General features: G+C 55.9%; 1 protein-coding gene across 2 annotated transcripts; it reads right to left on the minus strand.

Moving 5' to 3' along the window:
• Positions 1-1,456: 1,456 nt before the first annotated feature.
• LOC115337548 (neuroblast differentiation-associated protein AHNAK) lies at positions 1,457-26,588 on the minus strand. 2 transcript variants are annotated; one of them, XM_041121687.1, is made up of 6 exons: positions 26,454-26,588; positions 20,919-21,012; positions 20,641-20,794; positions 20,196-20,383; positions 3,240-20,111; positions 2,977-3,127 (listed from the first exon to the last, which is right to left on the minus strand). In XM_041121687.1, the coding sequence occupies exons 3-6, from the start codon at positions 20,792-20,794 to the stop codon at positions 3,116-3,118; spliced, it is 17,226 nt and encodes a 5,741-aa protein (XP_040977621.1). In that variant the 5' UTR covers positions 20,919-21,012; positions 26,454-26,588; the 3' UTR covers positions 2,977-3,115. The 2 variants fall into 2 exon arrangements, with proteins under 2 accessions (XP_040977620.1, XP_040977621.1); XM_041121686.1 differs by having other exon boundaries at positions 1,457-20,111; positions 26,454-26,587.
• Positions 26,589-27,470: the final 882 nt, after the last annotated feature.

Below are 27,470 nucleotides of genomic sequence, written 5' to 3' on the forward strand. Positions count from 1 at the left end.
GGATCGCTGCGCCCCTCCTCTGGCGGGTACAGGCCCGGGCGGTGCGGTGGTGGGGGGGTGGGGGGGGGGGGGGGGGGGGGGGAAACACTCCTGAGGGGCTGAGGCGGGGGGGGGAGAAGGGTTTTAATGGGGAATGAGGGGGGGGGGGTAGGACCCCCCCGAGGGGCTGGGGGGGGGGGGTGAGAATGGTTTTAATGGGGGCTGAGGGGGGGTAGACCCCCCCCCAGGGGCTGGGGGTGGGCAAGAAGGGTTTTAATGGGGGCTGACGGGGGGTAGGACCCCCCTGAGGGGCTGGGGGGGGGGCGAGAAGGCTTTTAATGGGGGCTGAGGGGTGGGAGAACTCTCCTGAGGGGCTGGGTGGGGGTGAGAAGGGTTTTAATGGGGGCTGGGGGGGGGGGGGGGCGAGAATGGTTTTAATGGGGGCTGAGGCGGGGTAGGATCCCTCTGAGGGGCTGGGGGGGGGCGAGAAGGGTTTTAATGGGGATTGAGGGGGGGTAGACCCCCCCCGAGGGGCTGGGGGGGGTGAGAAGGGTTTTAATGGGGGCTGGGGGGGGGGGTAGGACCCCCCTTGAGGGAATGGGGGGGGGGGGGCAAGAAGGGTTTTAATGGGGGCTGGGGGGGGGTAGGACCCCCCTGAGGGGCTGGGGGGGGGGCGGTGAGAATGGTTTTAATGGGGGCTGAGGGGGGGTAGACCCCCCCCCGAGGGGCGGGGGGGGGGGGGAGAAGGGTTTTAATGGGGATCGAGGGGGGGCTAGGACCCCCCCTGAGGGGCTGGGGAGCGAGAAGGGTTTTAATGCAGGCTGAGGGAGGGCAAGAATGGTTTTAATGGCAGCTGAGGGGGGGGTAGGACCCCCTTGAGGGGCTGGGGGGGGCAAGATGTGTCTTAAAGGGGGCTGAGAGGGGCTAACCCCCCCCCCCCCCCCGAGGGCCTGGGGGGGGCAAGAAAGGCTTATGGGGGGAGGGTTTTTTTTAAGTGCTTCCCCATTCCCACTCTCCTCTCACCCTTTAGTTTCCATTTTTAGCCCAAATTTGGGCCCGGCTGCCATTTTGATGATTTGGGGGGGGGGGGGGCTCTTTTTTCTCTCACAGCCCTTCGGCCAGCCTTTACCGCCGTCGGTGGATGGCAACCCCCCCCCCCCTCCACGACCAGCCCGGCAACCCGCCTGTGAGTTGTATTTCTTGGGGAGGGGGGGGAAATTACAAAAAAAACCCCATGCTTAAATGTAATTTTTAGGGGGATAAAAATATCAAAATGGGGGCGGGGTGGGCACAGGACATGAGCCCACCCAACAGCCGCTCTTCACCCCCCCAACCCCAAATCTGAGGGGGGGGCATGGGCAGTTGCGGAGGCTCTCGGGCCAATTTGAGGGTAAATGACCTCAAATTTAACATTAAATAACTCTTAAACCCCTAAAACGGTGCAGCCAAATAATGCAACAGCAACGGTTCTGCTGAATCACGGTTAATAAACTTTTTATTTGCATTTTACAAGATCATTCTTCTTACATTCTCAGTTAATTTGCCATTAAAGTGCTGAAAGGGGTTTTGCTTTTTTTTTTTTTTTTTGGTTTGCTGGTTGTTTTTTTTTTTTTTGAAACACAAGATATACTCGTTAACAAAAATTATACCAAACGCCGGAAAAGCGGCCATTGCGAGGTTTCAGGCCGCAACTGAGACAAATTTTTTTTTTTCTTTTCTCTTATAATACAAATAATGTAACAAATGTGTAGAGGCAACAAAGAACACATGAATAAAAATAAAAAAAATAAAATAAAATCAAGCTCGGTCACTTAGTGGCAATACGCAAAACCTTTCGAGACATTTCCTGCACAAACGGGCCGGCTACTTGCTCGTTAACCGTCCTTTCCCTCCCGCCGCACACCGCCGGAGGTTATTTGATATCATGCCCTTACGCAACCAAACCACGGGAAACACTCGGATTATTTTTTCCAACCCCGTAGCAGGAGTTCAATGGACGCGTCTCGGTTACAGCTGCGTTTTACAGGGTGGTGGTTTGTTGTTTGTTTGTTTTTTTTGTTTGGTTTTTTTTTTTTAATAGATCTATTTGTCTGACAGAAGTTTCAGCCCCACAACTAAAAGCCAAAAAAAGACTGTTAAGATGGAGGGGAAAAAAAAGAAACAACAAAACCAAACCTCGTTTCCACGAACCAAACACTGAAAATATTCAGTAAAATGGGGAAAAAAAAAAAATATCAAAAATAGCTTGCTAGTAAACTTAAGCTCTCAGCATTTCATGCACAAGCTGCCGTCTCAAGCGCGGAGAAGCTTCCACGTGGCCGGACCCAACTGTGGACCCGCCGCAACCCGCCCCCCCCTTGGCGCCCACCGCGACGCTTCCCACCGGACCCCGCTCGCTTGCTTGCTGAGGTTGGAAGTAGCCCAAGCTACAAAATGTATATACAAACCCGGGAAGGGCTACCTATATACACAGGCACCTATGTACAGCCGCCCTACTCTTTCTTCTTGGCCACCGTCAGCTCCACCCCGGGCATGCGGAAGCCGCCCTTTGTCCCGCTGTCGTTGCTGGAGGAGGAAGACAAGCGGGATTTTTTGGATGCTAGCGATACCCCGCTGCCCTGCGCTTTCCCCAGCTCCTCGTCGCTTCCCGTCACCTCGTAAGAACCTTTAGTTTTTGAGCCGATCCCCCCAAACGTCCCGAATTTCATTTTGCCCTGTTTCCCCTTGTCGGCACCCGAGCCGATGTCCAGCTCCAGGGTTCCTGTGGGCGTCGAGTGGGAAGAGCGCTCATCGCTGAAGGATGACGACCGGTGACGCGTCTTCTTGCTTTTAAAGAGGGAGAACTTCCCTTTCGCCGATGGACCCTCTCCCCCATCGAGCTCGCCTTCTGCGGACCCCAAGCTGACCTTGGAGCTCTTCAGGTCACCTTTCGATCCCGAAACGGACCCGGAAACCTCCGGGGAGCCCAGGGCGCCGCTGCTTTTTCCCTTCTGCTTGGAAAAATTGAACTTGGGCATTTTGATTTTGGATTTCTTTAGTCTGGCATCCGCGTCCTCCAACTCGAGCTCTGCAGCGCCAGCCTGGAGGTTAGCATCCGCCCCGGGGAACTCGACATCGACTCCCATCTCTCTGCCCTTTACCTCAGGGTCTGAAAACACGAATTTAGGCATTCGCAGCTTGGGGAATGATACTTTTCCCAGGCTGCTTTCTGGGCTACCTTGCAGGACACTCGTGGTGACGCTGGGAGCTCCGATTCCTACCTTCGGGCCAGTAATGTGAAAAGCTCCCCCACCGGCACTCACAGCTGGTGCTGCCGGCTCTCCAGAAATGGTGGCACCACCTTTGATCTTCGGCCCTTTTACGTTGATGTTAAAACCTGACCCGCAAACTTTCAGCGCAGATGCGTCCAAGGCAGGAGCGTCGAGGTGGATGCCCGCTCCAGGCTCCTTAATATCAACACGAGGTGCTTCTACGCTGACTTTTGGACCTTTGATTTCACCGGCAACATCTACACCGCCCCGTAGGTTTGGTCCTTTCAGCTTCAGGTCAACGTCCGGCAAGGAAACACTGGGTGACTGCATTTGAAATTTCGGCCCTTTCAATTCCACGTCAGGTCCTTCCAACCCAACACCAGCCCCTGAACCCTTCAGGCCTCCTTTCACTTGGGGACCTTCAAGACTGACGCCTACATCACTTCCATCCACACCAGGACTGGAAATACCAAACTGGGGGAGCTTGAGGGACGGGAGCTTGATCGTGCCACCCAGAATTTCAAAGCCGACATCAGACGTGTCTGCTGCTGCTTTGGGGGATTTAATGCCAGCAGAAGTGTCAAGATCTCCTTTCAGCTTTGGTCCTCTCAGGTTTACATCCAAATCCGGGGCAGAAACGTCCACTGAGGGCCCTTTGATATCAAGGCCTGGGATGCCGAGACTGAGATTCGCATCCGGGGCTTTTGCATCCACCTCCATTTGTGGGACGGAGCAGTCGACGCCTCCTTTCACGGTCAGGTCAGGTGCCCCCAGAGCGGGGGATTTAAACTTTGGCAGCTTCAGCTTTCCTCCCAAGCCTCCGATGTCAACACCTGGCGCATCCAGGCTGACATTTGGCCCTTCCACAGAACTCGAAACATCCAGATCTCCCTTTATTTTTGGTCCTTTCAGGCTTCCATCAAAATCGGGTCCAGAGATTTGGGGCCCTTTGAGCTTTACATCAACACCTTGGAGGTTCACATCAGCTGAAGGGAGGCTCACGCTTCCTTCCACAGCTGGGACCGAGAGATCCAAGTTTGCATCTGGCATTTCCAGACCGACACCCATTTTCCCCCCCTTGGGCAATTTCAGCTTTCCTTCAGGACCTTCCAGTTCTGTTCCAGGCATGCTGACTTCACCTTTGACTTTTGGTCCTTTCACATTTAAGTCGACATCGGGCACTGGGATCGAGGGAACGGCAATGTCAATGGCGGGTCCTTTCAGGTCGCCCTCAATTTTCAAGTCCCCTACGCCCACCTGCCCACTGGGAAATTTGAACTTTGGTTTCTTCAGGCTCACGTCAGAAGCTTCAACGTCCACATTGAGACTTGGGCCTTTCACGTCACCTTTGGCAGTTGGCACAGAGACTTCTAGATCAGGCGCTTTAAGTTCCCCCTCTATTTTTGGGACTGCCACAGAAGCATCCCCTCTGAATCTGTGCGATTTAAGATCAAATTCAACATCTGGGAAGGAGATTTTCCCAAACATAGGTTTCTTCCCTTTGGGGGACTTCACCGTCGCATCACCTTTTATCGTCACGTCCGGACCAGCTACGTTCATATCCAGATCGGGAGATTTCAAATTCGCATCGAGCTCTCCACCAGCCACATTCACATCGAACCCACCTTTCTTTCCTTTAACTTTAGGGCCACTCATGTGAAGTTTGGGCATTTTGAACTTGCTCTTCTTACCCTTTCCAGCAACATTGACATCAGGCGACTCCACATTCAGCTCCGCCTCAGGTAAATCCACTTCTGCCCCCGGGACCTTGATTTCTGCCTTCGGGCCTTTCATCCCAAACCCAAACTTTGACTTCTTAAACTTGGGAAATTTGACATTTGCCTCTGGGCCTTCAATATTCAAGTCAGGACATTCGACGTCAACTTCAGGGCTTTTGACTCCAAATTCTGGGCCTTTGATATCTACTTCAGGACCTTTCAGGTTACCTTCTATCTTTGGGGCTGAAATGTCAAAGCCTCCCTTCGTTTTGTGGCCTTTCAAATTCAAGTCTATCTCAGGCATTGAGATTTTAGGAACATTCATGTGCATTTCTGGCATCTTCAGTTTAGGACCTTTCAGTTTGCCCTCTGGACCTTCAATGCTCACATCCGGGACACTGATATCTACCTTGGGGCCTGAAAGATCGACCTCTGTCTTTGGCAGGTTCACATCCACGTCAGGACCTTCTCCTTTAAAGCCAAACTTGGGCAGCTTCATTTTAGGCAGCTTCATTTTTCCCTCCAGACCATCAACATCAACCTCTGGGCCCTCGATATCTACTTTGGGGCCCTTAATATCAACTTCAGGACCCTTCAGACCTCCCTCGAGCTTTGGGCCCTGAAGGTCAGCATCACCTTTCAGCCTCAGTCCCTTTAGGTTCAAGTCGATGTCTGGCATGGAGATCTGGGGGGTCTTGACGTGCATTTCTGGCATCTTGATCCTGGGCCCTTTCAGTTTGCCATCGGGTCCTTCGATGTTCACATCAGGTGCCTGAATGTTCAACTTGGGGCCTTTAATGTCAACATCTGGACACTGCAGATCGCCTTCCAACTTCGGTGCCGGGATATCCACGTCTCCCTTCAGCTTGGGGCCTTTCAGATTAAAGTCAACCTCAGGCATAGAGAACTTGGGCGCCTTGATGTGCATTTCTGGCATCTTGAATTTGGGGCCTTTGAGTTTCCCCTCTGGCCCTTCAATGGTCACATCGGGAGCCTCAATGTCTATTTGGGGGGCTTTCACATCAATTTGGGGTGCTTTCAAATCACCTTCAAGCCTGGGTCCAGAAATATCTACATCTCCTTTCAGCTGAGGCCCCTTGATGTTGAAGTCAACATCAGGGATGGAGACCTTGGGAGCCTTAATGTGCATTTCAGGCATTGTAAATTTGGGACCTTTGACTTTTCCATCCACATTCAGATCAGGAGATTCTACATTTATGCTGGGGCCTGAAATGTTAATGTCTCCCTTTGGGAGGTTCACATCCACATCCACTCCCTCCCCTTTAAAGCCAGGCATGGAAAACTTGGGCATTTTGAATTTAGGCAGCTTGAATTTACCCTCAGGGCTGTCAATATCAACATCAGGGGCACCTATGTCTAATTTAGGAGCACCGATATTGACCTCTGGACCTTTCAGTTCACATTCAACACCTGATACAGACATGTCTCCGTCTCCTTTAACTTTGGGACCTTTCAGGTTCAGATCGAAATCTGGCATGGAGATTTTGGGAGCCTTGATGTGCATCTCGGGCATCTTGAACTTAGGGCCCTTCAGCTTCCCCTCTGGACCTTCAATGTCCAGCTCTGGACCTTCAATATCCACCTTTGGACCAGAAACATCCAGGCTTCCTGTCGGCAGGTTCACATCCACCTCCGGGCCCTCTGCTTTCAGCCCGGGCATCCCAAACTTGGGCATTTTGAACTTGGGCATTTTGAATTTTCCTTCTGGGCCCTGAATGTCCACATCAGGTGCTTCAATGTCTACTTTGGGGCCTTTGATGTCCAACTCAGGACCCTTCAGGTCACCTTCCAGCTTAGGGACAGAAACATCCACATCCCCCTTCAGCTTGGGGCCTTTCAGATTGAAGTCAACGTCGGGCATGGAGATCTTGGGTGCCTTGAAGTGCATCTCGGGCATCTTGAACTTGGGCCCCTTCAGCTTCCCCTCAGGGCCTTCCAGCTCAACATCAGGAAGGTCAACATCGACTTTGGGACCCTTGATGTCAATTTCAGGGCCCTTCAGGTCACCTTCCAGCTTGGGAACTGACATGTCCACATCCCCCTTCACTTTGGGGCCTTTCAGGTTCAAGTCAATGTCAGGCATGGAGATCTTGGGTGCCTTGATGTGCATCTCGGGCATCTTAAATTTGGGGCCCTTCAGTTTTCCCTCTGGCCCTTCAATGTCCACCTCCGGACCTTCAATGTCCACCTTTGGACCAGAAACATCCAGGCTTCCTGTCGGCAGGTTCACATCCACCTCCGGGCCCTCTGCTTTCAGCCCCGGCATCCCAAACTTGGGCATTTTGAACTTGGGCATTTTGAATTTTCCTTCTGGGCCCTGAATGTCCACGTCTGGTGCTTCAATGTCGACTTTGGGGCCTTTGATGTCCAACTCGGGACCCTTCAGTTCACCCTCGAGCTTGGGAACCGACACGTCCACATCCCCCTTCAGCTTGGGGCCCTTCAGATTGAAGTCAACGTCGGGCATGGAGACCTTGGGTGCCTTGAAGTGCATCTCGGGCATCTTGAACTTGGGGCCCTTCAGCTTCCCTTCAGGGCCTTCCAGCTCAACATCAGGAAGGTCAACATCGACTTTGGGACCCTTGATGTCAATTTCAGGGCCCTTCAGGTCACCTTCCAGCTTGGGAACAGACACGTCCACATCCCCCTTCACTTTGGGGCCTTTCAGGTTCAAGTCAATGTCAGGCATGGAGATCTTGGGTGCCTTGATGTGCATCTCCGGCATCTTGAACTTGGGGCCCTTCAACTTCCCTTCAGGACCTTCCAACTCAACATCAGGAAGGTCAACATCCAGTTTTGGGCCTTTGATGTCAATGTCTGGGCCTTTCAAATCACCTTCAAGTTTTGGAAGAGAAACATCCACATCCCCCTTCACTTTAGGGCCTTTCAGGTTGAGATCAAAGTCTGGCATGGAGATTTTGGGGGCTTTGAAATGCATGTCGGGCATCTTAAACTTGGGACCCTTCAGCTTTCCTTCTGGGCCCTCAATTTGAACATCTGGGGCACTAACATCGAACTCAGGACCTTTAACCTCAACTTTTGGCCCTTTCAGGTCACCTTCCACACACGGCACAGACACATCCACATCCCCCTTCACTTTCGGGCCTTTCAGGTTCAAATCAAAGTCTGGCATAGAAATTTTAGGAGCCTTAAAATGCATCTCTGGCATCTTCAATTTAGGGCCTTTCAATTTTCCTTCTGGTCCTTCAATCTCCACATCAGGAACATCTATGTCTACTTTCGGTCCTTTTATATCCAGTTCAGGACCCTTCAGGTCACCTTCCAGCTTGGGAACTGACATGTCCACATCCCCCTTCACTTTCGGACCTTTCAGGTTCAAGTCAATGTCAGGCATCGAGATCTTGGGTGTCTTGATGTGCATCTCAGGCATCTTGAACTTGGGGCCCTTCAATTTTCCCTCCGGACCTTCAATGTCCACCTCCGGACCTTCAATGTCCACCTTTGGACCAGAAACATCCAGGCTTCCTGTCGGCAGGTTCACGTCCACCTCTGGGCCCTCTGCTTTGAAGCCAGGCATCCCAAACTTGGGCATTTTGAACTTGGGCATTTTGAGTTTACCCTCTGGGCCATGAATGTCCACGTCTGGTACATCGATGTCAACCTTGGGGCCTCCGATATTGATGTCAGGAGCCTTCAGATCCCCTTCTAGCTTTGGAGCAGAAACATCTATATCACCCTTCAGCTTGGGACCTTTGAGATTTAAGCTAGCATCAGGCATTTTAATTTTGGGAGCTTTTATGTGCATCTCTGGCATTTTAAACTTGGGACCTTTCAGTTTTCCTTCTGGCCCTTCAACATCCAGCTCAGGAGCATCAATGTCAACCTTTGGTCCTTTGATATTAATGTCCGGCACATTCAAGTCCCCTTCCAGTTTTGGCACCGAAAGATCGACATCCACACCTCCTTTTGACTTGGGGCCTTTCAAATTCAAATCAAAGTCTGGCATGGAAATATTGGGAGCCTTGATATTCATTTCGGGCATTTTAAATTTGGGGCCTTTCAGTTTTCCTTTGGGACCTTCAATGTCAAGATCAGGAACCTCTACATCCACTTTTGGTCCTTTCAGATGCAAATCTGAGCCCTTCAGATCCACCTGGGGAAGAGAGACGTCCACATCTGCCTTTGCTTTGGGGCCTTTCAGGTTCAGGTCAATGTCAGGCATGGAGATCTTGGGTGCCTTGATGTTCACTTCTGGCATCTTAAATTGGGGGCCCTTGAGCTTCCCCTCTGGCCCTTCAATTTCCAAACCACCACCTTCGATATCCAGCTTGGGACCTGAAACATCCAGCTCTCCTTTTGGGATGCTAACGTCCACCTCTGGCCCCTCAGCCTTAAACCCAGACACACCAAATTTAGGCATTTTGAACTTTGGCATTTTGAGTTTACCCTCTGGCCCATGAATGTCCACGTCAGGTGCCTCAATGTCAGCTTTGGGGCCCTTGATGTCCACCTCGGGACCTTTCAGTTCCCCTTCCAACTTGGGGCTGGAAACATCTAAATCTCCTTTTAGTTTATGCCCCTTCAGATTTAGCTCTACGTCTGGCATTGAAACTTTAGGTGATGAAATACTCAGGAAAGGCATTTTAAATTTTGACCCTTTTGATTTTGCCTGTACATCCACATCTGGAGCATGAACATCAACTTTCGGACCAGATATTTCAATGTCAGGTTTTTTAAGTTTCACATCCACATCAGGGCTTTGCACTTTAGGACTAGAAAAGCCAAATTTTGGAAGTTTAAACCTGGATTTTTTAGTCTTTCCTTCTAGATCAAGCTTCGGTCCCTCGAGCTCAAGTTCTGGCCCTTTGATGTCTAGTTTAGGACTTTTCAGCTCACCCTCTATTTTGGGAACAGAAGGATCAACGTCAGCTTTCAGTTTGGGGCCTTTCAAATTTAAGTCAATATCTGGCATGGAGATTTTAGGAACATTGAATTGCATATCAGGCTTCTTAAATTTAGGGCCCTTAAGTTTTCCTTCTGGTCCTTCGATGTCCAGATCAGGAACAGTAACATCAACCTTTGGACCTGAAATAGCAACATCGGCTTCAGGTACGCTTACATCAACGTCTGGGCCTTCTCCTTTCAACCCAAACTTGGGCATTTTGAACTTGGGCATTTTTATTTTACCTTCTGGGCCGTGAATGTCCACGTCGGGTGCCTCAATATCGACTTTGGGGCCTTTGATGTCCACCTCAGGGCCCTTCAAGTCACCTTCCAGCTTGGGAAGAGAAATGTCCATATCCCCCATCACTTTGGGGCCCTTCAGATTGAAGTCAACATCGGGCATGGAGATCTTGGGGGCCTTGATGTGCATCTCAGGCATCTTGAACTTGGGGCCCTTCAGTTTTCCCTCTGGCCCTTCAATGTCCACCTCCGGACCTTCAATGTCCACCTTTGGACCAGAAACATCCAGGCTTCCTGTCGGCAGGTTCACATCCACCTCCGGGCCCTCTGCTTTCAGCCCCGGCATCCCAAACTTGGGCATTTTGAACTTGGGCATTTTGAATTTTCCTTCTGGGCCCTGAATGTCCACGTCTGGTGCTTCAATGTCGACTTTGGGGCCCTTGATGTCCAGCTCGGGACCCTTCAGGTCACCTTCCAGCTTAGGGACCGACACGTCCACATCCCCCTTCAGCTTGGGGCCCTTCAGATTGAAGTCAACGTCGGGCATGGAGATCTTGGGTGCCTTGAAGTGCATCTCGGGCATCTTGAACTTGGGGCCCTTCAGCTTCCCCTCAGGGCCTTCCAGCTCAACATCAGGAAGGTCAACATCGACTTTGGGGCCTTTAATGTCAATTTCAGGGCCCTTCAGGTCACCTTCCAGCTTGGGACCCGACACGTCCACATCCCCCTTCACTTTGGGGCCTTTCAGATTGAAGTCAACATCGGGCATGGAGATCTTGGGGGCCTTGATGTGCATCTCAGGCATCTTGAACTTGGGGCCCTTCAGTTTTCCCTCTGGCCCTTCAATGTCCAGCTCTGGACCTTCAATGTCCACCTTTGGACCAGAAACATCCAGGCTTCCTGTCGGCAGGTTCACGTCCACCTCCGGGCCCTCTGCTTTCAGCCCCGGCATCCCAAACTTGGGCATTTTGAACTTGGGCATTTTGAATTTTCCTTCTGGGCCGTGAATGTCCACGTCAGGTGCCTCAATGTCAACCTTGGGGCCTTTGATGTCCAACTCGGGACCCTTCAGTTCACCCTCGAGCTTGGGAACCGACACGTCCACATCCCCCTTCAGCTTGGGGCCCTTCAGATTGAAGTCAACGTCGGGCATGGAGAACTTGGGTGCCTTGATGTGCATTTCTGGCATCTTGAACTTGGGCCCCTTCAGCTTCCCCTCAGGGCCTTCCAGCTCAACATCAGGAAGGTCAACATCGACTTTGGGGCCTTTAATGTCAATTTCAGGGCCCTTCAGGTCACCTTCCAGCTTGGGACCCGACACGTCCACATCCCCCTTCACTTTGGGGCCTTTCAGGTTCAAGTCAATGTCAGGCATGGAGATCTTGGGTGTCTTGATGTGCATCTCAGGCATCTTGAACTTGGGGCCCTTCAGTTTCCCCTCTGGCCCTTCAATGTCCAGCTCTGGACCTTCAATGTCCACCTTTGGACCAGAAACATCCAGGCTTCCTGTCGGCAGGTTCACATCCACCTCCGGGCCCTCTGCTTTGAAGCCAGGCATCCCAAACTTGGGCATTTTGAACTTGGGCATTTTGAATTTTCCTTCCGGGCCGTGAATGTCCACGTCGGGTGCCTCAATGTCGACTTTGGGGCCTTTGATGTCCACCTCGGGACCCTTCAGGTCACCCTCCAGCTTAGGGACAGAAACATCCACATCCCCTTTCAGCTTGGGGCCCTTCAGATTGAAGTCAACGTCAGGCATGGAGACCTTGGGTGCCTTGAAGTGCATCTCAGGCATCTTGAACTTGGGGCCCTTCAGCTTCCCTTCAGGGCCTTCCAGCTCAACATCAGGAAGGTCTACATCGACTTTGGGGCCTTTAATGTCAATTTCAGGGCCCTTCAGGTCACCTTCCAGCTTGGGACCTGACACGTCCACATCCCCCTTCAGCTTGGGGCCCTTCAGATTGAAGTCAACGTCGGGCATGGAGATCTTGGGTGCCTTGAAGTGCATCTCGGGCATCTTGAACTTGGGGCCCTTCAGCTTCCCTTCAGGGCCTTCCAGCTCAACATCAGGAAGGTCAACATCGACTTTGGGACCCTTGATGTCAATTTCAGGGCCCTTCAGGTCACCTTCCAGCTTGGGAACAGACACGTCCACATCCCCCTTCACTTTGGGGCCTTTCAGGTTCAAGTCAATGTCAGGCATGGAGATCTTGGGTGCCTTGATGTGCATCTCCGGCATCTTGAACTTGGGGCCCTTCAACTTCCCTTCAGGACCTTCCAACTCAACATCAGGAAGGTCAACATCCAGTTTTGGGCCTTTGATGTCAATGTCTGGGCCTTTCAAATCACCTTCAAGTTTTGGAAGAGAAACATCCACATCCCCCTTCACTTTGGGGCCTTTCAGGTTGAGATCAAAGTCTGGCATGGAGATTTTGGGGGCTTTGAAATGCATGTCGGGCATCTTAAACTTGGGACCCTTCAGCTTTCCTTCTGGACATTCTAGCTCAACATCTGGAGCTTCTATGTCCACTTTTGGAGCTTTTACTGTAACCTCAGGCCCTTTCAGGTCACCTTCCAGCTTGGGAATGGAAACATCGACATCCCCTTTTCCTTTTGGGCCTTTCAGGTTCAGGTCAAAGTCCGGCATGGAGATCTTGGGAGCCTTAAAATGCATCTCAGGCATCTTAAATTTGGGGCCCCTTAACTTCCCCTCAGGGACCTCAATATCCACATCAGGAGCTTGTATATCCAATTTAGGGCCTTTGATATCCATATCTGGGCCTTTTAAGTCACCCTCTAGCTTGGGGGCAGAAACATCCACGTCTCCCTTCAGCTTAGGACCTTTCAGATTCAAATCGATGTCGGGCATGGAGATTTTGGGTGTCTTGAAGTGCATCTCCGGCATCTTGAACTTGGGGCCTTTAACCTTTGCTTCTGGACATTCTAGGTCAACATCAGGAACATTAACATCCAGTTTTGGGCCTTTGATGTCAATGTCTGGGCCTTTCAAATCACCTTCAAGTTTTGGAAGAGAAATGTCCACATCCCCCTTCACTTTAGGGCCTTTCAGGTTGAGATCAAAGTCTGGCATGGAGATTTTGGGGGCTTTGAAATGCATGTCGGGCATCTTAAACTTGGGACCCTTTAGCTTTCCTTCTGGGCTTTCAACGTCAATGTCAGGAACTTCTATGTCCACTTTGGGCCCTTTAAGTTCCAGATCCGGCCCTTTCACATCACCTTCTATTTTTGGTACAGAAACCTCCATGTCTCCCTTCATTTTGGGACCTTTCAAGTTGAGGTCTACATCAGGCATAGAAAATTTAGGTGCCTTAATATGCATATCTGGCATTTTTATCTTGGGTCCTTTCCATTTTCCCTCAGGACCTTCAACATCAAGATCAGGAACATCAACATCCAACTTTGGCCCTTTAATATTCACATCAGGTCCTTTCAAGTCACCCTCTAATTTTGGAACAGAAACATCAGCACCTCCCTTCACTTTGGGACCTTTCAGGTTCAAGTCAATGTCAGGCATCGAGATCTTGGGTGCCTTGATGTGCATCTCGGGCATCTTAAATTTGGGACCTTTCAGTTTTCCTTCAGGACCCTCAATGTCCACACTTGGCAACTCGATATCTACCTTTGGGACGGAAACATCAACATCCCCTTTTGGGAGTTTCACATCAACTTCTGGACCTTCTCCTTTCAGCCCCGGCATCCCAAACTTGGGCATTTTGAACTTGGGCATTTTGAATTTTCCTTCCGGGCCATGAATGTCCACGTCTGGTGCCTCAATGTCGACTTTGGGGCCTTTGATGTCCAGCTCGGGACCCTTCAGGTCACCTTCCAGCTTGGGAACTGACATGTCCACATCCCCCTTCACTTTGGGGCCTTTCAGGTTCAAGTCAATGTCAGGCATGGAGATCTTGGGTGTCTTGATGTGCATCTCGGGCATCTTAAATTTGGGACCTTTCAGTTTTCCCTCTGGCCCTTCAATGTCCAGCTCTGGACCTTCAATGTCCACCTTTGGACCAGAAACATCCAGGCTTCCTGTCGGCAGGTTCACGTCCACCTCCGGGCCCTCTGCTTTCAGCCCCGGCATCCCAAACTTGGGCATTTTGAACTTGGGCATTTTGAATTTTCCTTCCGGGCCGTGAATGTCCATATCAGGTGCCTCAATGTCGACTTTGGGGCCTTTGATGTCCAACTCGGGACCCTTCAGGTCACCTTCCAGCTTGGGAACCGACACGTCCACATCCCCCTTCAGCTTGGGGCCCTTCAGATTGAAGTCAACGTCGGGCATGGAGATCTTGGGCGCCTTGAAGTGCATCTCGGGCATCTTGAACTTGGGCCCCTTCAGCTTCCCCTCAGGGCCTTCCAGCTCAACATCAGGAAGGTCAACATCGACTTTGGGGCCTTTAATGTCAATTTCAGGGCCCTTCAGGTCACCTTCCAGCTTGGGACCCGACACGTCCACATCCCCCTTCACTTTGGGGCCTTTCAGGTTCAAGTCAATGTCAGGCATGGAGATCTTGGGTGTCTTGATGTGCATCTCAGGCATCTTGAACTTGGGGCCCTTCAGTTTTCCCTCTGGCCCTTCAATGTCCACCTCCGGACCTTCAATGTCCACCTTTGGACCAGAAACATCCAGGCTTCCTGTCGGCAGGTTCACGTCCACCTCCGGGCCCTCTGCTTTCAGCCCCGGCATCCCAAACTTGGGCATTTTGAACTTGGGCATTTTGAATTTTCCTTCTGGGCCCTGAACGTCCACGTCTGGTGCTTCAATGTCGACTTTGGGGCCTTTGATGTCCAACTCAGGACCCTTCAGGTCACCTTCCAGCTTGGGAACCGACACGTCCACATCCCCCTTCAGCTTGGGGCCCTTCAGATTGAAGTCAACGTCGGGCATGGAGACCTTGGGTGCCTTGAAGTGCATCTCGGGCATCTTGAACTTGGGCCCCTTCAGCTTCCCCTCAGGGCCTTCCAGCTCAACATCAGGAAGGTCAACATCGACTTTGGGACCCTTGATGTCAATTTCAGGGCCCTTCAGGTCACCTTCCAGCTTGGGACCCGACACGTCCACATCCCCCTTCACTTTGGGGCCTTTCAGGTTCAAGTCAATGTCAGGCATGGAGATCTTGGGTGCCTTGATGTGCATCTCAGGCATCTTAAATTTGGGACCTTTCAGTTTTCCCTCTGGCCCTTCAATGTCCAGCTCTGGACCTTCAATGTCCACCTTTGGACCAGAAACATCCAGGCTTCCTGTCGGCAGGTTCACGTCCACCTCCGGGCCCTCTGCTTTCAGCCCCGGCATCCCAAACTTGGGCATTTTGAACTTGGGCATTTTGAATTTTCCTTCTGGGCCGTGAATGTCCACGTCAGGTGCCTCAATGTCAACTTTGGGGCCTTTGATGTCCAGCTCGGGACCCTTCAGGTCACCTTCCAGCTTGGGAACAGACACATCCACACCACCCTTCATCTTGGGGCCCTTTAGATTCAAGTCAACATCGGGCATGGAGATCTTGTGTGTCTTGATGTGCATCTCCGGCATCTTAAATTTGGGACCTTTCAGTTTTCCCTCTGGCCCTTCAATGTCCACCTCCGGACCTTCAATATCCACCTTTGGACCAGAAACATCCAGGCTTCCTGTCGGCAGGTTCACGTCCACCTCTGGGCCCTCTGCTTTCAGCCCCGGCATCCCAAACTTGGGCATTTTGAACTTGGGCATTTTGAATTTTCCTTCTGGGCCCTGAATGTCCACGTCGGGTGCTTCAATGTTGACTTTGGGGCCCGTGATGTCCACCTCGGGACCCTTCAGGTCACCCTCGAGCTTGGGAGCTGAGACTTCAATATCCCCTTTCATGCTGGGCCCTTTCAGATTGAAGTCCACATCAGGCATGGAGATCTTGGGTGCTTTGATGTGCATCTCGGGCATCTTGAATTTGGGGCCTTTCAGTTTTCCTTCAGGGCACTCCAAATCAATATTTGGTACCTCAACATCTAGTTTTGGCTCCTTAATGTCTATTTCTGGCCCTTTCAAATCACCTTCTATCTTAGGAGCTGCAATGTCCATTTCTCCTTTCACTTTAGGTCCCTTTAGGTTCAAATCTACATCTGGCATGGATATTTTAGGTGTTTTGATATTCAGCTTTGGCATCCTGAACTTGGGGCCTTTCCATTTTCCTTCTGGTCCTCCAACATCCAGCTCTGGCCCTTCAATATCTGCCTCTGGCCCAGAAATATCTATCTCTCCTTTTGGCAGGTTGACATCTATATCGGCTCCCTCAAACTTTGGGCCAGACACATTAAAATGAGGCAATTTCATTTTGGGCATTTTCAGGTTGCCTTCTGGACACTCCAGGTTGACATCTGGGACCTCAACATCTATTTTCGGTCCCTTGATACTAACACCAGATTCTTTCAAGTCACCTTCTACCTTTGGAAGAGAAACATCCATCTCTCCTTTCATTTTATGTCCCTTTAAGTTCAAATCTACATCCGGCATGGATATTTTAGGTGCCTTGATATTAAGCTTAGGCATCTTAAATTTGGGGCCTTTTATTTTCCCTTCTGGACATTCCAAGTCTACCTCAGGCATATCGACATCCACTTTGGGACCTTCCACATCTATTTTGGGGCCCTTCAGATCTACAGAGGTCTTTGGACCAGAAATATCTGCATCTCCTTTCAGTTTGGGGGCCTTCAAACTGAGATCTACATCTGGCATGGACAGTTTTGGCGTCTGAATGTTTAGTTCAGGCATTTTAAATTTGAGACCTTTTCCTTTTCCTTCTGGCCCTTCAATGTCCACACTTGGCACATCAATGTCTACCCTGGGACCAGAAATGTCCACCTCACCCTTCGGAAGCGTCACGTCAAGGTCGGGGCCCTCTCCCTTCAGGCCGGGCACCCCAAACTTGGGCATTTTCAGCTTAGGCATCTTCAGTTTGCCCTCCGGACCGTGGACGTCCATGCCTGGCACTTCAATGTCAACCTTGGGGCCTTTGAGCTCCAGTTCAGGACCCTTCAAATCAGCTCCTACCGTGGGAATGGAAACATCCACATCACCCTTCAGCTTGGGGCCTTTCAGGTTCAGGTCTACATCTGGCACAGAGACCTTTGGAGCTGTGATGTGCATCTCAGGCACCTTCACCTTGGGGCCCTTCAGTTTTCCTTCTGGCCCTTTGATGTCCACACTTGGCACATCAATGTCTACCCTGGGACCAGAAATGTCCACCTCACCCTTTGGAAGCGTCACGTCAAGGTCGGGGCCCTCTCCCTTCAGGCCGGGCACCCCAAACTTGGGCATTTTCAGCTTAGGCATCTTCAGTTTGCCCTCTGGACCGTGGATGTCCATGCCTGGCACTTCAATGTCAACCTTGGGGCCTTTGATGTCAAGCCCAGGTGCTTTCAGCTCCCCTTCCAGTTTTGGGGCAGAAACATCCAGGTCTCCTTTCACCCTGGGACCTTTCAGGTTCAAGTCGATGTCAGGCATGGATATCTGGGGGGTCTTGAAGCTCATCTCGGGCATCGTAACCTTGGGGCCTTGCAGTTTTCCTTCTGGCCCTTTGATGTCCACACTTGGCACATCGATATCTATGCTAGGACCAGAAATGTCCACTTTACCCTTTGGAAGCGTGACATCAAGGTCGGGGCCCTCTCCCTTCAGGCCGGGCACCCCAAACTTGGGCATTTTCAGCTTAGGCATCTTCAGTTTGCCCTCTGGACCGTGAATGTCCACATCTGGCGCTTCAATGTCAACCTTGGGGCCTTTGAGCTCCAGTTCAGGACCCTTCAAATCAGCTCCTACCGTGGGAATGGAAACATCCACATCACCCTTCAGCTTGGGGCCTTTCAGGTTCAGGTCTACATCTGGCACAGAGACCTTTGGAGCTGTGATGTGCATCTCAGGCACCTTCACCTTGGGGCCCTTCAGTTTTCCTTCTGGCCCTTTGATGTCCACACTTGGCACATCAATGTCTACCCTGGGACCAGAAATGTCCACCTCACCCTTTGGAAGCGTCACGTCAAGGTCGGGGCCCTCTCCCTTCAGGCCGGGCACCCCAAACTTGGGCATTTTCAGCTTAGGCATCTTCAGTTTGCCCTCCGGACCGTGGATGTCCATGCCTGGCACTTCAATGTCAACCTTGGGGCCTTTGATGTCAAGCCCAGGTGCTTTCAGCTCCCCTTCCAGTTTTGGGGCAGAAACATCCAGGTCTCCTTTCACCCTGGGACCTTTCAGGTTCAAGTCGATGTCAGGCATGGATATCTGGGGGGTCTTGACATGTACGTCTGGCATCGTAACTTTGGGGCCTTTGACCTCTACACCAGGCACGTCCATTCCCACCTTGGGGCCTTTAATGTCAAGCTGAGGTCCTTTCAGGTTGCCACCCATCTTTGGGATAGAAACATCCACTTCTCCCTGAAGCTTAGGTCCCTTCACATTAATGTCCATACCTGGGGCAGATATACTGGGCCCTCTCAGATAACCTTCTGGACTTTCAAATTCAACATCAGGAGCCTTTACGTCCATCTTGAGACCCTTAGAGCCAACTCCTTTGACATCCCCTTCCACTCTGGGGACCGCGACACCCATATCTCCCTTCACCTGAGGGCCTCTCAGGTTCAGGTTTACATCTGACAGAGAGATTTGGGGCGTTTCAACCTTCTTGAACTGGGGGCCTTTCCATTCGCCTTTGATGGCCACATCGGGAATGCCGACGTTGACCTTGGATGCTGCTGGTCCCACCTCGCCCTTTGGGAGCACCATTTCCATGACGGGACCTTCCCCTTGCGAGTCCAAGGCAGTAAATTTTGGGACGGTCATGTGCGGGATTTTGAGTTTTCCCTTGCCACCGTGAACATCTGCATCAGAAGCCGGGAGCTCCACGCTGGGTCCTTTGATAGCCACGCCGGGGACCTCCAGTCCTGGCGAGGGAACCTTCACAGCACCCTTCAACCCCATGTCCACCTGCGGCTTTGAGAATTTAACTGAAGGAGCTGAAACTTCAGGTCCTGTGATGTGGACAGATGAGGAGGCAACGTCTACGCAGGGAGCCTGCAGCTTCGGCATGGGCACGTCGGTGCCCACCTGCGGGGCTTGAGCTTCGATGCCAGATCCTGCGGTCTGGAACCCAAATCTGGGCATTTTCAAAACGGGAATCTTGATTTTTCCCACATCAACAGCTGGATTTTCCATCGCTGGTAAAGAAACGTCAACTCCGGGGCCTTTGATATCTCCCTGAAGACAAGGGGCAGAAGCATCGGCGTGTGACAGCATCCCCCCCCGCAGCTCCCCTTGGACATCCATGCCAGAAACGTGCCCTTTGCCATCCAACCTGGGACCCTTGATGTGAAAACCTGCGTCCAGGTTTCCCATCTGTCCATTGGCTTCGATTCTGGGCGAGCTGCCCTGGGGGCCCAGGAACGCCGTGCCGGAAACGTTACGTCCCGGCATCTCCACTGTAACAGATTTTCCAGTTTCCCCAGCAGGAACTTGGCTCCCCGGCAGTGTAGGGTCCGTCTGAGTCCTCAGGTGAACACCCATCATTTGCGTTCCCGACACGGTTATCCCGGGCTTCCCGAACTGAGCCTCGCCGAGGTGGACATCCAGCTTCTGGGCAGACGATTCAACCGTTGGTCCAGGAGGTGCTCCTCTGATGTCCATGCTCCAGTCTGTGGCTTGGGTGCTTCTCCCAGGCAGATCCCCCGGTGCCATTTTGATCACGGTTTTCCCAGGCTCCGTTTCCACGTCGGTCTTCATCACGTGGGTGATCTCCTGGGTCGGGATCCGGATTTTAAAGTCTGGGCCGACGACGTCAACATCTTTTGCTCCGTCATGCCTAGTGACGTCGACGGTGTATGCCGTCACTTTTCTGGTGACCGTGATGGTCCTGCTCTGCGTTCCGCCGCACTCCGCTTCCACCGCCTCCTCCGACTTCAGCCGGGGTTTGATTTTCGTTGTGTAAATCCTCCTGTACTCCTCGTCATCTCCACTCTGGAAACGCAGAGACCTTCGTTAGCACCAGGATGCTTCCCGCCCCCCCCCCCCCCCCGCCATCCCTCCTTCCCCGTCACTCACCAGAACGACTTCTGGGCTGCTGGCCGCAAACACGTCGTGTGACCATGACTGTCCCGGCAGCGGAGACTTGTCCCCTTTCCGTTGCAAGCGCAAGCCCACCGTGTGGTGGCCCATGCTGTTGAGCAGCTGCGTGACTTCCCCGGATTGCAGGTTGTCAAAATAGACCGTGGCGCTCACGATCTGATCCCCTGGGGGGGTACGGGGTGGGGGGGGTGAGCAGAGGGGCGAGAGGTGAGATATTTCAGAAGGGAGAGGCAGGGAGGAGACCCCCCATCCCCACTGCAAGCAAGATGGGGAGCAACGACGCTTGAGCATTAGGGTTATTGACCAAGAGGAAGAAGGAGGAAGCAATCGAGGCACCGCCAAGATGGTAAAAACAGACACAAAGAACCCGTTTTTCCCCCCCAAAAGGCCTTCCCCGCAACAACCTCCGCCAAGGTCCCACCTTCCTTCACGACGCCCATCTTGGCAGCCGGGGAGTTTTGCTGCACTCGCTTGACAAAGACCCCGTCATCCGTCTGGTCGATGGTGATGCCGTGGGAGCCGCTGCCCTGCCAGTTGGGGAGCAGGATCTCCCGGGTCTCCTCCTCCTTCTCCATCTGGGGAAGCAAAAAAAAAAAAAAAAGCAGAGGGTGAGAAGGGAAGCACAATGGAGGAGACGGACATGGGTTTTGAGCACGGGACGTTGAGGAAGAAGAGATAAACCGGCTCCACCCCACTGACCTTGCTGGGATGCTGGTCCTGGCTGGATCCGCCCCAGGAATCCCTCTGTCTTCACTTGTGGACCTTGCAGCAGCTTTCGTTTCACCTTCCCAGCCTGGTGGGGACATCAGAGAGGTCCGTGTGAAACTCACTCTGGCTTTCCTCCCACTCCCTCTTTCTTCCGCCTTCGACGCCCAGACGGGACGGGAGCCAAAGGGCGTCCCAGCCGCCCACGCCACGACTCTGCCCGAGGCTGTACTGCGAGATGGGCGGTTTTGGTCAACGGGACAACAAGCGAGAAGCTGCCCAAGAACTAAATGTCACCGCGGCCGAGGGCGGCACATGGCCGCCACGTCTCGTCGGCCCAACCAAAGGTTGTTACCGAGACGCCGTGGACCAACACGGTCCTTGGAGAAGCTCTTCTCATGCTCGAGTAATAGACATTTCTGCCGTTATATGGAAACTAAAGACATTCAAGTGTGGGATGGTCGGGAAGTACAAAAGCAACAGTCAGTTTGCAACATCCTCTCTCCTGCTTCACCCGCGTCTCCTTGTGCCCCGGACCACCACCCTGAAGTCAACTTCTTTGCCACCTAAAAAGGAGCTGAAGGGATTTCTCCATTTCTAGGGAGCTTTGGGCAGGCATGAGAAATAAATAGGAAAGAAATCCTTCTTCCAACAAACACGGCCGCAAAGGTCATGAAGGGCAAAGACGGGACGAGCCAGGCTGGACGCCGCAGCCAACGCTCGGACCGGGAGCACGGGGCAGGAGCGCATCTGCCCAAGCAGGGTCACGGCTGCCTGCCCCACGGCTCCCACGGCAAAGCAGCTCTACCGAAGCAGCTCACAAGGGCAACCTCGTCAAGGTCTCGTTTCCTTAACCCAAACCCAAATTGAGAGAGAAACTCGGTATTTCCAGCTGGCCTGGCATGAAACACGCCCGCCTGGAGCTGGCAACGGGAAGGGTTCTCAAAAAAAAAGGGCCACCCATCACATCTCCTTCACCCACCTGCTGCCCCTTGCAGCTCTCCCAAGCGCCGCCAGTAAAAAGGGGAGACAGGGACGCAGAAGGGGGTTTTGGGGGGGATTTGGGGGTTCTCTCCTTTTCTACAGGCGCCAGCCAAGGATCTAAACCTCAGAGCAGCTCGTTCGGCACCAAGACATCGGGCAAGCACGGCAGCGGCGCAACTCTACGGAGCCCATCCAGGCGTGAACCTTCCCGAAGGTTCAGCAGGACCAAACCCAGCGAGGACACCGGCCTCCTCGGCGGGGCAAAGTCAACCCTTCACAGGGTTGCACGGACCTTCCTCTGGGGGCGGGGGCACATGACATCATCGCCTTGCAAAGCCCCAGAGAAACCCCAAACTGCCTAAGGGCATGGAGCGGTTGAGGTGGGACGGGACGTCCGGAGATCATCTGGTCCAAACCACAAGCCACTTTGAGGCAGCCCGTGGAGGACCACGTCCGGACGGCTTGCGAAATATCTCTGAGATGGAGACTCCACCAGCCCTTCCGGCGACCTGAGGATATCTGCAAGACTGAGGTTCTTCACTCGCCAGCTGAGCGGTCCCCACTTTTTAAATCATCTGCAGGATGGGGCAGGAGGTCGCGGATGACACCAAACTGGGGGGATCAGCTTGGGTCTGCCATCCAGAAGGACCAATAGGTGCTGGGGGCCACCCGGTTGGAAAACAGCTCGGAACAAAGGCCCCGGGGGTCCTGGCAGACGCCAAGTTGACCACGAGCCACCGACCCAAAGGCGGCGAACGGCGTCCCAGGTCGCGGTCGTTCAACGAGGGGATGGGCAAAGTCCCGCCCGTGGGGTGGAACGACCCCCGGCACCAGTATGTGCTGGTGGGCCAGCGGCCGTGGGCACAAACTGGAGGACCGGTGGTGTCGGGTTGACGGTTGGACTCGATGATCTTAAAGGTCTTTTCCCACCTAAACAATTCTGTCGTCACCCATGGAGAAGCTCCTTTTCACCGGGAGGGTCCCCGTGGCACCGGCAGAGGTTGCCCGGGGAGGGCTTGGTGGCACCTCCGCCCTCGGGGAGCTTCAGGAGATGGTGGGACGTTGTCCCAAGGGGCTGCGGGCGGCCCGGCTGGAGAAGAGGGTCGGACGAGGGTGACCCTCACCCGCCCCGCGGCTCCGCAAGAAGCGTCACCGCCAGAGGAACTATTCGGCCACCACGGAACCATCTGGAAAACTCAACTCCGGCGGAGGCCAAACAGGTTTGTGAGTCAGGGAGCTGGGGAGAGGTCCCGCGGGCTGGGCGGGGAGGTGACTCAGAGCTCGCCCGGTGCCTCCGAGCGCAGGGAGAGGCTCCGGGCGGCCGAACTCGACCCAAACCCTCCGCCGCTCCTTCCCCCGCCTCGAAGAGACCCCGGGGCGGTGGCGGGGATTGTGGGGGGGGGGGACGGGTTCCCCCCCCCCCCGCCTGGTCAGGGACAGCCTGGGTGACCACGGCGGATGGAGAAACCCTTCCCATCCCCTCCTCACCTTCGCCGGCGTCCTCGGCAGCAATGCCAGCCCCGCCGCCGCGACCGCCTGCTGCTATTTTTGGGGTGAGCCACGTGCTGCCCCTTCTCCCTATATTTTTAGTTGCTGCCCCCCCCCCCCAACACCCCCCCCCTCGCCGTGCCACAGCCGAGATGAGATGTCACCCGAACGAAGACAGCCGTGCCGCCGTGCCCGTAAAACGTGGGGATGTGTTCCCCCCCCCGAGGACCCCCGCGTCCCACCGGCACCCCCAAAAAGCCAAACACCCCCCGAACGGACGCCCGGTCCTGGGCGCTGTTTCGGCGCAGCACCGCGGATGCCACCGGCTGCACCGGGGGACGAGGACGGCGGCGGATCCCCTCCACCCCCCGGGGGGGACACCCCCCCCCAGACCCCGTTTTTGGGGCGCAGCCCTCGGCAGAAATCCCTTCGGCGTAACCGGGCCCGGCGAGTTTGTTTGTGCAGCCGCGGCGCAATCCCCGCGCCGGGGCCACAAAAGGGACGATGTGCTGAGGCCACAGCTCGCTAATCGCCCGAAAAAAAACCGGCATCGCGCCTGCTCGGCTCACGCGGGGGTGGCCAAAAACCCCTGCGAACCCCCCCCCCCCCATATCTTCCTCCTCTCCGGTCACTGAGATAACCCCCCCCCCACCACCACGGCGTGACCCCCATCACGGGTGACACCCGGGTTCGGCATCCTCAGCCGGGACCACAACATCCCCCCCCCCGCCACTCCAGGAGGGGGCTGCCCCCCCCCCACCCCAAAACCAAGCGGGGGGGGTCCCCAAAATCCTTCACCCACTGGCGATGGCTAACCACGAGCCCCACGGCACGGTGTCGTGTCCCCCCCCACGGCAAAGAGCGAGCCCCAAACTACCACAAAGTTCCAAATCGGTGGGGGGGGGGGTGCGGGGGGAGTGGGTGTCTGCCCCCCCCCCCCCCAGCACCCCAAGTCTCCCCTGGGACCCTGCCAAGAGCGTCGCTCGTGGGGCGGCTTTCAACGAGGAGCCCGCCAACGCTGAGCCGCGGCTAATTAACGAGCAGGATTAACGAGGGGGGGGGAACTTTTTTCGGGGGGGGACGGGACGGGACACAGACAGGGATGGATGGGACACAGTCACCACCGGAGAGCCCCACGTCTGCTAACGAGTGCCCAGTCACCCCCAAATCTCGTCTCCAGTGAGAGCTGGGGGGGGGGGTTGGGGGGGGGGGCACCCTGGGTGCTGCCCCCCCCCCCCCCCCCACAAAACCGCGCTCCCCGGGGCGCGGGCAGCGGCGTGGGACCGAACACGCCACCGGCTCGTCCCCGAAGGAGGAACGAGCCAGGGCCGGCGGCCAGGCTGGGAGGGACGGTGACGCACGGGCCAGGGATCCTCCCAGGAAAACCCTCGGTGCCGAGCTCCGGCGCGGCCAAAGCCGACGGAAAAAATTAAAAAAAAAAAAAAAAAAAAAAAAAAAATTCTAAAATAAAAGGGGAAGAAACTGGGAAAAAATTGGGAGAGGAGGCGGCTTCGGCCATCGCGGCCTGTACCGGTTGAACCGGCTCTCGAGCGAGAGTCCCGCGGGCGTCGCGAGAAACTCTCCCGCCGCCGCCGCCGCGGCAGCTCCCCGACCGGTTTCACCGGCTGCCGCCCCTCGCCGGGGACGCTGCCCGCAGCCACGACGCGCTGGGGCGTGGGGTGCCACATCCCCCCCCCCCACCCGCGTCCGCCGTCCCCACCCCGTCGCGTCCCCCTCCCTCCGCTTCGCTACGGCGGCGGGGCCGAGGTCACCGCCGCCGTTCGGCCCCCGAATCCGCCGCCCGCGCCCCAAAAACTTTGAGGGGGGGTAGGGGGGGTGCTGGGAGCCATTCGCCCCCCCCCCCCCCGGCTGGGCTCTGATTTTGGGGGCTCGCCGGGCTGCGGTCCCTTTCGGGGTGCGCCCGCTCCGCTCGGTCCTTCCCGAGCGCCCGATGGGGCTTTCCGAAACGGGGGGGTGTCCCCCCACCGCGGGTGGGGTGAGATGGCGCACGGGTGCCGGCCGCACCCCGGTGGGTGCAATGGGTGGGGCACCCCCCCCCCCCCCCCCGAAATCCCACCTTCGCCAGCGACCGACCCCACCGGTCCTTAGTGGGGGGGGAGTTAAGCGCACCCCAAAAACTGATGCGAGCCCCCCACCCACCAAAAAAAATAATCCCCCCCCCCCCCCACGCCGTAACTGCCCTGCTGACCGCGCCGCCCACGCCGCCGGAGCCGCGCCCTCGCCGGGATCCCGGGGGGGGGGATTCCCTTCCCCCCCCCCCCCTAAAATACCGACGGTACCGGGACACCCCCCGGGGGGTCCCCTCTGCCGGGGGGGGGGGGGGGGGGGAACTCCGCTGCCCCGCCCCCAGCGGGGACTCCCCGCGTGCGGGCAGGGCGTGGCAGAGCGGGGGGGGGGGGGGGAACGACGGGACGGGGGGGGGGGGGGGGGGGGCCACGCCCTGCGCGGGGCCTCGGGGCGCGGTCGGAGCCCACCGGGACACCCCCCCCGCTTCTCTCCCCCCCCCGCGATAGTCCCGGGACCCCCGGAGCCGGCTGGGACACCGCCAGCAGATACAACCCCCCCCCCCCGCCCCAAAACGCCCGGGACTCCCCGACCCCCCCCGGGGGAATTCACGGGACACTCGCGGGACAACCCCCCCCCCCCCCCGCCCGGCTCCGCGGAGCAACCGGAGCCCCCCCCCGGGACACCGCTTTGCATTCCCGGGACCAGCGGAGCCCCCCCCCCCCCCCGCCCCGGGACACCCCACCCTGCACCGCCGGGACAGTCCCGGGATCACCGGAGCCCCCCCGGGACGGTCCCCTTAACTCCCGGGACCACCGGGCCCCCCCCCCCGGGGACGGTCCCGGGATCAGCGGGACGGTCCCGGGACCCCCCGGAGCCCCCCCGGGACACCCCGCCCCGCACCCCCGGGACCACCGGGACGGTCCCGGGACCCCCGGAGCCCCCCGGGACACCCCGCCCCGCACCCCCGGGACGGTCCCGGGACCCCCGGAGCCCCCCCGGGCCGCCCCCCCCCCCCCGCCCCGCGGGTACCTGCGGGCAGCGGAGCTCAGCTCCGCGGCAGGACCATGCCCGGTGCCGGCCCGTCCCGCTCCGGGGCTCCTGGCGGCGGCGCCGGTCCGGCCCGGTGGGTCCGGCCCGGTGGGTCCGCGCGGGGCGGCGGGAGCGCTGCGAGTGGCCGCGCCCCGAGCGGGGCCGGGCTCTTGTAACGCGGCGCGGCGGAGCCTCCGCCTTCCCCGCCGGGGTGGGACCAGCCGGGGGCGGCCGCCGCCCCGGGACGGCCCCGGAGCCCCGCGCCCGGTTCCCCGGGCCCGCTCCTGACTCCCCAGTCCCCGGTCCCGTCCCGGTTCTCGGGCCCAGTTCCCAAGGGAACAAGAACCGGGACTGGAACTGGGAACTGGGACTGGGACCAGGGGACTGGGAACTGGGACTGGGACCAGGGGACTGGGACTGGGGAACCGGAACTGGAACTGGGATTGGGAACCAGGACCGGGATCAGGAACTGGGAATGGGACCAGGGAACTGGGACCGGGACCAGGGAACCGGGACTGGGATTGGGAACTGGGGAACTGGGGACTGGGACCGGGCAACTGGGACTGGGATTGGGACTGGGGAACTGGGACTGGGACTGGGACTGGGGAACCAGGACAGGGACTGGGGAACCGGGAACAGGGAACTGGGACCGGGACTGGGAACTGGGACCAGGAACAGGGGACTGGGACCAGGATTGGGAACTGGGACCGAGAACCGGGAGTGGGACCGGGACTAGAACTGGGGAATGGGGAATCAGGACCGGGACTGGGGCTGGCACCGGGAACAGGAAACTGGGACTGGGACCGGGGAACTGGGACTGGGACCAGGGAACTGGGACCGGGAACAGGAAACTGGGACTGGGACCGGGACTGGGACTGGGGAACCGGGACCGGGATTGGGAACTGGGACCGAGAACCGGGACCAGGATGGGACTGGGGAATGGGGAATCGGGACCGGGACCGGGGCTGGGACCGGGAACAGGAAACCGGGACTGGGACCGGGGAACCGGGACCGGGA

This window comes from Aquila chrysaetos, unplaced genomic scaffold, assembly GCF_900496995.4.
Source record: "Aquila chrysaetos chrysaetos unplaced genomic scaffold, bAquChr1.4, whole genome shotgun sequence".
In the NCBI taxonomy this organism is placed as follows: Eukaryota; Metazoa; Chordata; class Aves; order Accipitriformes; family Accipitridae; genus Aquila; species Aquila chrysaetos.

Excerpts from the sequence above, each read along its gene's own strand:
- LOC115337548 (XM_041121686.1), bottom strand. The coding sequence starts at position 20,794 with ATGGAGAAGGAGGAGGAGACCCGGGAGATCCTGCTCCCCAACTGGCAG. Across the intron at positions 20,384-20,640 it reads GATGGGCGTCGTGAAGGAAG|GGGATCAGATCGTGAGCGCC; the intron begins GTGGGACCTTGG and ends GTACCCCCCCAG. Across the intron at positions 20,112-20,195 it reads GCAGCCCAGAAGTCGTTCTG|AGTGGAGATGACGAGGAGTA; the intron begins GTGAGTGACGGG and ends CTGCGTTTCCAG.